At 37.8% G+C, this 13,518-nt stretch overlaps 1 protein-coding gene across 1 annotated transcript in view; it reads right to left on the bottom strand.

Moving 5' to 3' along the window:
• LOC144980729 (uncharacterized) overlaps window positions 1-13,518 on the bottom strand; it is a 45,467-nt gene that overhangs the window by 27,433 nt on the left and 4,516 nt on the right. Inside the window, exons 2-6 of the mRNA XM_078928451.1 lie at window positions 11,944-12,064; window positions 10,434-10,568; window positions 8,842-9,106; window positions 7,625-7,699; window positions 6,577-6,691 (exon numbers count right to left, since the gene is read on the bottom strand). Of these exons, the coding sequence (XP_078784577.1) occupies window positions 6,577-6,691; window positions 7,625-7,699; window positions 8,842-9,106; window positions 10,434-10,541 (563 nt within the window). The 5' untranslated portion in view covers window positions 10,542-10,568; window positions 11,944-12,064. The remainder of the gene's footprint in view (window positions 1-6,576; window positions 6,692-7,624; window positions 7,700-8,841; window positions 9,107-10,433; window positions 10,569-11,943; window positions 12,065-13,518) is intronic.

The raw sequence follows: 13,518 nt of genomic DNA, 5'->3' as shown, positions 1-13,518 counted from the left end.
ATTTGAGATCCATGTAAAAGTATAGAAGACTAAACAAGGAACATTTCAGGCTCAAAAAAAAATTCTCCAGTCAGATGATGATGATGATGAGGATGATAATGATAATTTAAAAAATTCTCCAGTCAGATGATGATGATGATGAGGATGATAATGATAATTTAAAAAATTCTCCAGTCAGATGATGATGATAATGATAATAATAAAATTTCTCCAATCAGATGATGATAATGATAATGATAATAAAAAATAATTCTCCAGTCAGATGATGACGATAATGATAATTAAAAAAATTCTCCAATCAGATGATCATGATGATAATGATAATTTTAAAAAATTCTCCAGTCAGATGATGATGATGATAATGATAATAAAAAAAATTCTCCAGTCAGATGATGATGATGATGATGATAATGATAATACTGTGACCAACAGCAACACGTAGTAGGTAGAACGAGACATGATAGGCGATATTACAATTTTTCCGACAGAGACAACTCTGTTAACGGCCAGGTACTCATTTTACACTCATTTTTACGGTGAGAGAATGTGAGTAAAGAGCCTTTTCCAAGGACTCAACTATGCGCCGAGCAATCTCGAACTCAGGACCTTCCGATCCGAAGGCTTGTATCATACCACTAGACCACATCGCCACAAGAATTTCTGGAATCTACCAGAGTTGGCAGGTCTGATAACTCTGTTAACGGCCAGGTACTCATTTTACACTCATTTTTACGGTGAGAGAATGTGAGTAAAGAGCCTTTTCCAAGGACTCAACTATGCGCCGAGCAATCTCGAACCCAGGACCTTCCGATCCGAAGGCTTGTATCATACCACTAGACCACATCGCCACAAGAATTTCTGGAATCTACCAGAGTTGGCAGGTCTGATATAAATATTTATCAGGGATGCCACCCGGCAAATTAAAAAAAGCCTGAAAACTTGCGCGGACGAGATACAATTCAACGTCAAGGGCTTTTTTGTTTGTTTGTTGCTTTAGGTCTCTTCCAACACAATTGAGGTTATATGAGAGACCGCTGAAACAAAAAAACAAGCAATCTAACAAAAATAGTACAAATGTCAATCAAAATCATAACCTAAAGATATCATAAGCTAAATTATAAATAACCAAGAACAAACAGGCAGAGGATTTACAGAAAAAAAAAATATCCCCTGTCAAAAATACAATCACAAACCAAAGAAGCAGGATAGGCTAGTAAAGAGAAGAAGAAACAACATCACTATCGGAACGTACACCCATGCGAACATCATAGGTATATGATTCAAGGGTGATGCTCCCATCCAACCACCCGCTACGTCAAGGGCTTGTAGGGATTTGAAAAATATCAAATTTGGAATTACATTTCAGTACTTATTATTGCAATTGAGAGCAAATAACACACAAAAGAAAGGAGAGTTAACAGTTTTCAAATTGATAAAATAAGGTGCTGAAAACAAAATATAGACAAATTAATATCAATAGCTATCAGGGGTGAGAATGACTGGTCACATAAAAGGAGAAAATTTTTCATTGTGAAGATCATGACCCACCCATGCAACTTCTTCTTCTTCTAGGTTCCATGCCTGGTCCAGGCTTCGGATACTGCATGAATTATCTCTCTCCATTCCTCCCTGTCTCTTGCTTTTTCAAACAGCTCTTGGATTGTTAGGTTGGTGAAGCCCTTCAGTTGGTCTATGAGTGTTTTTCTTTGTCTCCCCCGGGCGCGCTTACCAGGTATTTTTCCACAACTTGCCAGGTATTCATTCTTATCTTTCCTTACTATGTGTCCGAAAAAGGATAGTTGTCGATCCACTATTAAGGGCATTAGTTTCCTTTGTTGGTATGTTTGTTTTAGCACTTCTTCGTTCGTTTTGTGTGCGGTATACAATATTCTCTGCATCCTTCTCAAGCACCACATTTCAAAAGCTTCAATGTTCTTTTGTGTTTCTGCATTTGTAGTCCAGCTTTCGCATCCGTAGAACAAGATTGGCCACACGTAGCACTTCAAGACTCGGAATCTAATCCCGAACGACATCTGTTTGTTTTTCAAAATGTTTCCCAGGTCCATGAAGGCCTGTTTGGCTTGAGTTATTCTTGCTCGTATGTCTCGGTTACATCTTCCATCTGTTGTCACTATTGAACCTAGGTATTTAAAACTTTCTACGTTGGTAAGCTGCTCGCCGTGAATCGTTATATTGCAGGTGTTGTTGTTTTCGGGGTTTTTCTGTATTACCATGCATTCTGTTTTGGTGATATTCACTTCCATTCCCTTGGCTTCACTATCTACTACCACTTTGTCAACAATCTTTTGAAGTTGGATTTCTGATGTTGCAATGAGTACCGTATCGTCTGCGTATCTTATATTATTTATGTTGTGACCTCCTACTTTTATTCCCTCCATATTATTTATGCCCCTCATGATTGTTTCTTGGTATAGATTAAACAGATCTGGTGAGGCAACACACCCTTGACGGACTCCTTTCTTAATAGGAATGGAATTTCCTGTAGAGTTTCCGATTTTGATAGATGCCTGCTGGGTGTAGTATAATGTTTGCATGAGTCTGAGGTCTTTCTCATCAGCGCCAATGGAGTGCAGTTGTTTTAGTATTTCTTCGTGGCGTACTCTATCAAAAGCTTTTTTGTAGTCGACAAAACAGAGGTATAGTGGGGTCTGAACCTGTATAGCTCTTTCACTTAAAACACGGAGGAGGTATATTGCGTTCCTTGTCCCTCTGTCAGGTTGGAATCCATATTGTTCTTCTGCGATTTCGGGGTTAATCTTATTCCTTAGCCTGTTGATAATTATACGCAACAGTATTTTGTTGATGTGACTTATTAAACTTATAGTTCTAAAATTTTCGCATCTGACTGCACCTGCTTTCTTTGGTATTGCTATGAAAATAGAGTTACAGAGATCTTCTGGAATTTTCCCAGTATTGTATATATTGTTGAATAATATGTGAAGTTCATCAATTGCTAGATCTCCTAGGCTTTTTAATACCTCTACAGATATTTCATCAGGGCCTGTTGCTTTACCATCCTTCATTCGTTCCATGGCATGTTCAATTTCACTTTTGGTGATGTTTGGTCCGCTTAATGGTTCTTTGAATTTCAGTGGTGGTTCATTTCTATTTGGATCATTGTACAGTTCGCCTATGTATTCTACCCATCGGCTTTCTATATGTTGTTCTTCAAATAGCAGTTCCCCTTGTTTGTTTTGGATACAACTTCCTGCTGCTTTGCTTTTCCTTTTCCCTGATAGTTCTTTTATTCTTTGGTGAGCTTGTTGGGGGTTGGGTTTGTATTCTCTTTCGATTTCGCAGCATTTCCAGTCTAGATAGTTCTCGTGTGCCTCGATGCATTTGGATTTAATGTGGTTGTTCAATGTTTGGTATTCTGCAGACCCTCTGTTGCATTTTCGTCTTTCTTCAAATAGGTTTAGAATTTCATTTGTCATCCATTCCTTTTTGCTGTTTGTTTGAGCTATTGGTAAATGCTTTTCTGTAGTTGCTTTGACACACTTTTGGAATATATCAAATTGTTTTTCACATTTTTCGTTATCAGGTTCACTTTGGCTTTGTATCATGAGTGCATTTTCAAATTCTTCTCTCATTTTTGTTTGTATGCCATTGTCTTTGCATAACCTGTAATCCCTCTTTATTCTACCAGCTGTTCTCTGAATAGCTTTAAACTTTATCCTTACTGTACAAACAACTGGGACATGGTCACTGTCTACATCGGCGCCTGGGTAGGTTTTGCAATTTAATATGCCATTTCTGAATCTTGATGATACTGCTATAAAGTCTATCTGGTTCCTTGCTCTGTCCCCTGGTGATTGCCATGTCCAGGTTCTTTTTGGGGTGTTGTTGAAACCAGGTGTTTGAAATCATTAATTTATTTGTTCTACACCAATCTGCCCAGATGTTTCCTCGTTCATTTCTGTCTCCGAGTCCATGTGGTCCGATTATGTCACCATCTCTGCCTCTGCCAATCTTAGCATTTAGGTCCCCCATTACCATAAGGACTTCTTGTGATTTACACATTCGTTTTGCTTTTTCTAGTGAATGGTAAAACTCTGTCATATCTGCATCTGTCGCCTCTTCTGTTGGTGCATAAACTTGAATAATATTGGTGTCAACTACAGGTCCTCTTAGCTTAACCAGCAAAACTCTGTCTGAGATTGCTACGTGCCCTTTGTAAAATTTGGTTGATTTTTGGTCTAAGATCATCCCTACTCCTTTTTGGAAAGAGGTTCCACCACTCCATATGATCTTATATGTCATGTTTTCTTGTTTTGACATGGTTCCCTGCTCTTTCCATCTCATCTCTGCCAGGCCAAGAATATTTATTTGGAGCCGTTTCATTTCTTTTAGAATGTTGTTTAGTTTTCCTTTTTGGGCACAGGTCCTGACATTCCATGTCCCAATTTTGGTTTTGTCACATTTGTTAAATTTATTTCGCCTAGTAACTGGCTGACGGTTCGGTGTGACCTGACGAACATCACGCTCCCAACCGAGCGAGGCAGCAGTCTTCCGTGAAAACATGCTCCCCTTTACGCTGTCACCGTTTAACTTTTTGGACTTATTCATGCAGTTAACTCGGCAAAGTTACAAGAATGGTTTGCCATTGCCTATTCTTGTCGCCCTCTGCAGTTGGCCAGCTTGACCTGTTACCGTTCGACACCACGAGGAGGTTGCAGTAGGGCTTGATGATGATCTATCTTTGCAGACTTGGCATCATCCATTTGTCGAACCCATGCAACTATAACCTATAAATTTGAAGTAGTAGTGGTGCTAGGGATGATGGTGTGGTGGTGGTTGTAGTAGGAGTGGTGGTAGGGATGATGATGTGGTGGTGATTGAAGTAGTAGTTGTAGTAGTAGTAGTAGTAGTAGTAGTAGTAGTAGTGGTCTTAGAGATGATGATGTGATGGTGGTTGTAGTAGTAGTGGTGGTAGGGATGATGTGGTGGTGGTTGTAGTAGTGGTGGTCTTTTAGAGATAATTGTGTGGTGTTAGTTGTAATAGTTGTGGTAGGAATGATGATGTGGTGGTAGTTGTAGTAGTACTGGTGGTAGGGATGATGTGGTGTTATTTGTAGTAGTAGTGATGGTAGGGATGATGATGTGGTGGTGGTTGTAATAGTAGTGGTGGTAGAGATGATGTAGTGGTTTTGGTGAGTGTTTTTGATTCAGTGGTAATAATAGCAATTTGTCAAAAAGGAGGAAAATGTCGCTGTCTATCGGTCAAACGCAAGCAAAGTGTAAAAATAACAGGAACATAGTTTTGTATTAGTACTATGTAATATATTACTATTACTAGTATTAATCCATTCTTATCATTAGACATAAATTTACTTTTTGTAAACATTTAATGAATTGTCCTTTCCACATGTTAAAGGCCTACAATGTTATTCAAACAAAAGGCCAGAAAGTGTTGTTTTGTTTTGATTTTTGCTTTATAAAGCAGGCTACAATATCTTTTATTTTTTACCAAAACCTAGTGGTTATTCAGCTTATAAATACAACCCAAAAATCTCACAAATTGAAAGCCATAGTCAAAAGGTAAAAAGAAAGAAGAACAAACTAAGCCAATCACCATTGCTTTATTCTAATATATTATCTCTGTATAACCAGATGATTTAATGGATGGTTGCGAAAGAAATAGAGAGAGAGAGAGAAAGAGAGAGAGAGAGAGTGAGAAAGAGAGAGAGAGAGAGTGAGAGAGAGAGAGTGAGAGAGAGAGAGAGAGAGAGAGAGAGAGAGAGAGAGAGAGAGAGGGGAGGGGGGGGGGAGACTTCTCTACCAGAATAATTTATGAATTGATCTTAGGAATTCTATATCAAAAAAAAAAAAGAAGAAGAAAAGAGAAATGGAAAGAAAGGCAAAGGGAAAGAGGAAAAAAAAAAAAAAAGAGAGAGAGAGAGAGAGAGAGAGAGAGAGAGAGAGAGAGAGAGAGAGAGGGAGAGAGAGAGAGAGAGAGAGAGAGAGAGAGAGAGAGAGAGAGAGAGATTTGTCCCTCCCCTTCCCCCTCAACTACTAGCTAATCAAAGAACACCACTGGTCGTCTGTGGCAATTGTGACATCTGGTGCCATTCAGTCTGGCCCGACGTCATAAAAACAGGACCGTCACTAAATTTCACGAGACTATTGCACAGGTGTCAAAATATGACATAAGACATAATGGTGATTTTGTTGTTTTGAGGGAAATGTTTGACACAGCAAATTCAGCGGAAAATTTCTGAAAAACTCTCAAAATCACTGTTTATTTATTTTTAAATTTTTTTTTAAAAAGGAGGAATTGTGATGGGGATGGGCGAAGATAAACTACAATTTCGGTGCCCAAATATTCAACCGGCGGTGACAGCCCCAAATATTCACCCCGCGAAAAAGTTCCGGCTCAAATCTCGCTGCGATTTTTTTCTTCTTTAAAAAAAACCTTTTTTTTTTTTTTGAATAGTGACGACGGACAAAAACCGGAGGTTCCGGATTAAAACCGGCTGGTGGTAAAAAAAACGGATTTCCGGCTAAAACCGGAAAAGTGGCACCCCTGATTTATCCACAACCAAAAAAAAGTCTTACCGAACAGACAGCTGCTTGAACATGGACCAGAAGAGATTTTCTCCAGAACACACTTGTAAGAACTGACACGCCAGCACAGAACACACAAATTGTCTTGAGAGAACCATTGGAGCATCTGAAAAAGAGTTATTTTTTTAAATAAAAAGAGCACATTGAAGTCACAAAGAAAATCACACTGAGGACTTGTGGAATACCGAGAATACTGTTTCCAATGTCTATACGTGTGTGACTATTAGGTCGTGTGATATGACACTCGCTTTTGCACCAAAAGGTCTATAGTTTGAGTTCTGCAATGAGCAGTGCATAGTTCAGTCCTTGGGAAAAGCTCTTTACTCACATTCTCTCACTGTACTCAGGTGTAAAATGAGTAACCGGTCATTAACAATGTTGTTGTCTCTGTCTGAAAAAAAATTTCAGGCATCATATTTCGTCCTACACATTAAGTGATGGTGTTGGCTATGGACACCTTGTAAAGCAATTTGAAAACAATAAGTGGATATTGCGCTATTTAAATGCTCAAGTTACTTTTTATGTTTTTTTTCTATAAAATCTATTTTAAACTGCTTTTGCCACAAACAATCAGAGAGACAGAATTTCCCTTGAGCCATGTTTTCCCACATAATTCATCCATTTTGACAATAATAGAAATACTCTGACTTAGCCATTCTATATAGAGCAAGATGAAGAAGAAGAAAAAAATTTTTAAAAAGAAGAAAAAGAAGAAGAAGAAGAAGAAGAAGAAGAAGAAGAAGAAGAAGAAGAAGAAGAAGAAGAAGAAGAAGAAGAAGAAGAAGAAGAAGAAGAAGAAGAAGAAGAAGAATGTACGAAAACAGCAATGTCAACAACAAGGACATCACAACAACGACAATTAAAACAACACCAAAACTAACAAAAGTATAAATGATCATGACGATGACATGAACAACAAAAACAACAAAAACAACAACAACAAACAAAAAAGACAACAACAAGAACAAAAACGACAACAACAATAAAACAAAAACGAGAACAACAACAAGTGGTTCCCATGACAAGACTCAAGACTCACCAGGCTGCTGGAAGTTCCATTCCATTTTCTCCTCCTGACTAACTTCCTCCACAGCCAGAGCCAACTGGATGATTCCTGTCACAAGTCACAATCAAAATAGAAAACACTGTTTATCAACTGTAACAACTACAAAAGACGTCTTACTTCTACATCATAACACAAGTCACAATCAAAATAGAAAACACTTATCAATTGTAACAACTTCAAACGACGTCTAACTTCTACGTTATGCCACAAGACCGAAGGGCTAGAGCTCAGGTGGTCACTGGCTCAGATAAGTAAGTATTAATTAACTGTAAACTGGAAGGCCACACCGCCTGACTTGCAAAAACACATGGACCACAAGGGACAGCGTGGTTCAGCAATACAGTCTTTGCTTCGTACCCAAAAGGTACCGAGTTCGATCACCCGCCACTATTCTGTGTGGCCTTGAGCAAGTCACTTCGCCATAGCTCAATTTGCAGCGCTGCACTGCGGCTGATGCCTGGGTTATTCATGGGATAAATAAAGAGAATTTTATTTTTATTTGTTAATTTCATCCTTTCCTTCTTGTAACTTTCCTTTTAAAGCCATATTTAGGGATAAAATACCATTATAAATACACAATCAATAACAGTTAGACAAATATTATACACACATTTTGATCCTTGTTGGTAAAGCACCCAGGACTCAGTTCACAAGCGAAGGGACTACTGAGTATCAATCAAGTTGATATTTTTCCGAACCCTTTTCCATTCAGCAGTGATCGGGTAGCTGGGTCTACTGTGCGTCTTTGTGGCCATGTGGTATGACACTCGCTTTCAGATCAAAGGGACCTGGATTCGAACTTCGCTTGGCGTATAGTTGAGTCCTTGGAAAAGGCTCTTTACTCACATTCTCTCACAGTACTCAGGTGTAAAATTAGTACCTGGCCGTTAACAGCGTATTCTATGTCCGAAAAAAAAAATGTAAAATTGCCTAACAGGCGTCATGTCTCGTTCTACTACATGTTACGTGTTGCTGTTGGTCAGAGACTTCCTGTAAAGCGCTTTGAGCATGCATAGTGGATATTGTGCTGTATAAAAGCTCGAGCTCAATTTTTTTTGATCTGGTGGAAAGTACCGTGCTATAAACTACCATTGTGTCCAAAGATTTGCAAGCGATTGCTATTGCTTATTTTACACCAAAGAAATGTAGATCATTGGCTCGCTTGGCCTAATGGCTACATATCAACCTACCTGGCAATGTGCCAAACAGAAAGTGATCACACTCCCCAATGTCCAGTCGTTTCACAAACATCTTCAGGTGATGCCAGACATCCCCAGGCGGCAACAATGTTGGTTTGACCATGTCCGATTCAGAGGCTTCACTGGTCTCAGTCTCTGCTTGACCGTCGTCGTCTGATTGTCCATAGCAACTCAGTATGCCAGATGGTGGAGACCAATCAAGTGGCACTGAGTCATCGCTCAGGTCCCGTATTGCCCGGAGCTTCCGGAATGTTTCCTGTGATGACAGGGGGAATCAAAACTCAGAAAAATTGTGGAAAGGGTATTTATTTCAATAACGATGAGAAATATACTGTTTGGCTAAGTGCCAGATGAAAACAGAGAATAAAAATATTGCGGTGTCAGAGCCAACTCAGGATCTAATTGACACAGCACCCAGTGCCAAAGTGCCAAATGTCAAAAAGCTTGGCATCCCTGTATTATACCAAGTACCAAATGTCAAAAAGCTGGCCATCCCTGTATTGTACCATGTACCAAACGTCAAAAAGCTTGGCATGAGAAATATACTGTTTGGCTAAGTGCCAGATGAAAACAGAGAATAAAAATATTGCGGTGTCAGAGCCAACTCAGGATCTAATTGACACAGCACCCCGTGCCAAAGTGCCAAATGTCAAAAAGCTTGGCATCCCTGTATTATACCAAGTACCAAATGTCAAAAAGCTGGGCATCCCTTATTGTACCATGTACCAAACGTCAAAAAGCATGGCATCCCTGTATTGTACAAAGTACCAAATGTCAAAAAGCTTGGCATCCCTGTATTGTACCAAGTACCAAATGTCAAAAAGCTTGGCATCCCTGTATTGTACCAAGTACCAAATGTCAAAAAGCTTGACATCCCTGTATTGTACCAAGTACCAAATGTCAAAAAGCTTGGCATCCCTGTATTGTACCAAGTACCAAATGTCAAAAAGCTTAGCATCCCTGTATTGTACCAAGTACCAAATGTCAAAAAGCTTGGCATCCCTGTATTGTACCAAGTACCAAATACAAAAAACAAGAGCTACCAACCTACCGGCTAACCCAAATAAGAACAATTTAAGCACATGCGGTTACTGGCATGGCTAAACGTGATTTTGTATGAAATATTATGGCCATATCACATACTAACAAGATTCACTTACAGACAAAGAACAAAACAGAGTAGAAATGTGATGACATCCATCAGATCTTAAGTTTGTCATCCAAAAAGATCATTTCTTTTATTTTAATTAATTTTTTTTTTAGGGGGGCGAAGTGGCCAAGTGGTTAAGGCATTGCACTATGACCCGGAAGGTCCTGGGTTCAAGCCCCGCTTCAGGCACTTTCGTTTTGTTCCTTGAGCAAGATTAATAACCCCCAATTTGCTGACTGGGACAACATAGGTGATTCCTGTTGACATCTTGTTTTGATGAATTATGTATATTCCTTCGTGTCGGAATGCGTAATTTAAAAATTTTTTTTTAAGGATAAGATTTTTTTCAGCCAGGCCGAATCGGGACAAACCCGATTAAGTCAGGACGGTTGGCAAGTCTGCAAGAATAAGAAGCCTAATCATCCAGCCTTACCTCTAAACTAACACTGCGTCTTGTCAGGCTGTCCTTTAAGTCAAGCAGACCAGACTTGACCCTTGGCCAAGGTCGGAGGTCACAGGGCAGATAATGTGAACTTGACATAGTTCACAAAACTGGCAAGACTGAAAGCTGAAGAAAGAAAAAAAAATTTGCACTTAAATTCTTTTTTTCTGCATAAAGTAACAGACAAAAACATTGCTTGGTTGTAATATTGAATGTGAGATTCTTTATGAAAGCCATTGTGTCAATTTGGCCACATATTGCAGCGTTAACTTGACAAAGAAAATCGAGTTTAACAATCGAAATAATCAGAATCACCAGATTTAAGGGGGGTTTTTTTGTTTTTATTTTAAAGTTTACCAAACAAAATTCATTCCCATCAATCATGGCAATTATTTTAAATCAAATTTTTATAAATAAACTTTTAATTTCAATCATAAGCATAAAAGGTTCACTCTTAACGCGATACCATTTAGAGACAATTGGGCACATATGCCCTATGCCCATTTAACAGACCTGACAGCTATTACGAAAATTCATAAAATTACGAAATTTTGCCTCCAATTTCAGACCTTTTTGAGAATCTACAAGTCATTAAAACGTATTGAAAATGAAAGTTGATGCCAGACTACATCATTTAAAGGATTTTGACGTGTTATTAAAGCACTGTGGGGGGGGGGGGGGGGGGGGGGGGGGGTAGGTGATTGATTTTTAAAGTCAAATATAACGACTACAAATTTTATCTCCCCAAAAAATACAAATGTTAAGATTCGAAGTAGGGGGAGGTCTGATTTAACGATTCAACACATGAAGATATCTCTACTTTGTTATTAAGGTTATTAAGGGTTTTACGGCGCTTGCAACACATTTAGGTTATATCAGCGCCAGTAAAAAGGAAGAAAATGGGATAGTAAAAAGTTCTAGAATTACAATTAAAGCAGCCAAGAGAAAGTAAGACAAAGGGGAACTGGGAACAAATTGGGATCGGATGTAGATTCCAAGAGCATACCACCAATGTACTTACTTTGAGATCACCTTTAAGTCTCATCCGGACACAAGAACAAAATCCAACAAAGAGGAATACACTCAAATGCTTACATTATACATTTAAAATAACAAATATAACAATACATAACAGAGAGATGATTTACAAGGAAAAGAATATCATCTCCTAAAACAACTATGCATTTGACTGTTTCCCTCCCAGCCAGGACTCCGGCCAGGGCCAGAACAAAACCAAGTAATCTCATTCCAAGACAAAGACAGAAAGCATGGTAGAAAACAGATATAAGGGGATAGAAGACGCAGTATGTACCTCCCTGCCCACTATGGGAGGTCAGGAACCCCACCCAGTATCTCTACTTTAAAAAAAAAGAATGATATATCTAATAATAAATCACCAAACTACAAATTGAGGATTTTGGAAAGGATGAACTGGTGTCTAAGAGTTAAGCAAATCAAAATGATTTTTTTTATTTTAGTTCTTAAAAACAAAACAACAAACCTATAACAACAGCTTATGTCTCCCGACATTGGCGACAGTTTTCAAAACGGAGCTACTTTTATAATCTTTAATGGCTTTGTTAAGCCTTCCAAGCATCATGGACAGTGCCTTAGAATGGAATCTGTGGAATGAAAATAAAAAGTAGATAAATAAATAGAATAATAGTAATAATAATAATAATAATAATAATAATAATAATAATAATAATAATAATAACAATAATAATAATAATAATAATAATAATAATAATAATAATAATAATAATAATAATCATAATAATAATCATAATAATAATAATAATAATAATAATAAATTAAGAAGAAGAAGAAGAAGAAGAAGAAGAAGAAGAAGAAGAAGAAGAAGAAGAAGAAGAAGAAGAAGAAGAAGAAGAAGAAGAAGAAGAAGAAGAAGAAGAAGAAGAAGAAGAAGAAGAAGAAGAAGAAGAAGAAGAAGAACAACAACAACAACAACAACAACAACAACAACAACAACAACAACAACCATTGACAAGGTTATTAATAAATCATAGTATTAGTCCTAAGTAAAACCAATACTGAACTACAGGCAGCTCCTCAGATTGGGATCCACACCATAAAATACAAACATTAAAAATCCAACTGTTCAGAAGAAAGCAATAATAAATATATTTTACAAATTACTACTCATTTATTGGTGGTAAAACTAAACCAGATGTACACAAGAAAATGAAACAGTAGGCAATATATGGGATTTGGGATTTACACACCAAGCTAATGACATACATTTCCAAGAGAAACAAATAGCCATTCCAACAAAGATACAATATATATAAATAGCAAATATCTGAATCTTAATGTTACTTGAAGTTTCCTCAATTCTGAGTATTTGTATTCGAGGGTGGAGAGAGTTATTGAATGTGACAACCATTGCTGGTGTTAAGGCTGAATTTTGATAGAATTTTGATAATCTCCACTTGAAGGTGTCTAAATCTGTGTGTTCACACGTGATTCGGGAAGAGCGTTCCAGTCTTTGATAGTGCGGGATGATTGAATAATTGAAAACGTTTGAATTTGCAAATTGGTGTTTTAGTGTTTTTGAGTGGGTTTTTCTTTGAATTCTGGTTGTTCTGGTGAGATGGCCATCAATTTATTTGTAATTTGAGACAAAAGAATTAGCCATTGTTCTTTCCATTCGTCTCATAAGGGATTCGATTCAAGCTGTGTGATCATGTCTGTTACGCTGCTATTGGGGTTGTTGTCATTGAAGACTAAACTTGCAGTGTGGTGTTGCACAGCTTCAATTGCTTTATATCCGATTGTAGGTGTGGATCCCAATTCCTATCTGTATAGGAATAGTCTAACATTGATCTTATGGGAGGCCTTCCATATAAACTCCTCGAGGTAGCATCTCTTTCAATTAGTATTTTCACCGTGGATCTTTTGTTGGCCATTTATTTATTCAATTTGACAATATTGTATCATTTTAAAAACTCTAGAACCAAACCTTGATAGAAGTGAAAGTTTAAAGTTTACTAATATAACCATTGTTTTGGTTCTCCACCACAATTTTGTTGTTTAAATATTGAAAGGTAGTGCA

This window comes from Berghia stephanieae, chromosome 10, assembly GCF_034508935.2.
Source record: "Berghia stephanieae isolate SIO BIC M18660-M18661 chromosome 10, UCSD_Bste_1.3, whole genome shotgun sequence".
Lineage (NCBI taxonomy): Eukaryota > Metazoa > Mollusca > Gastropoda > Nudibranchia > Aeolidiidae > Berghia > Berghia stephanieae.
This window is presented reverse-complemented; position numbering and strand designations above follow the sequence as displayed.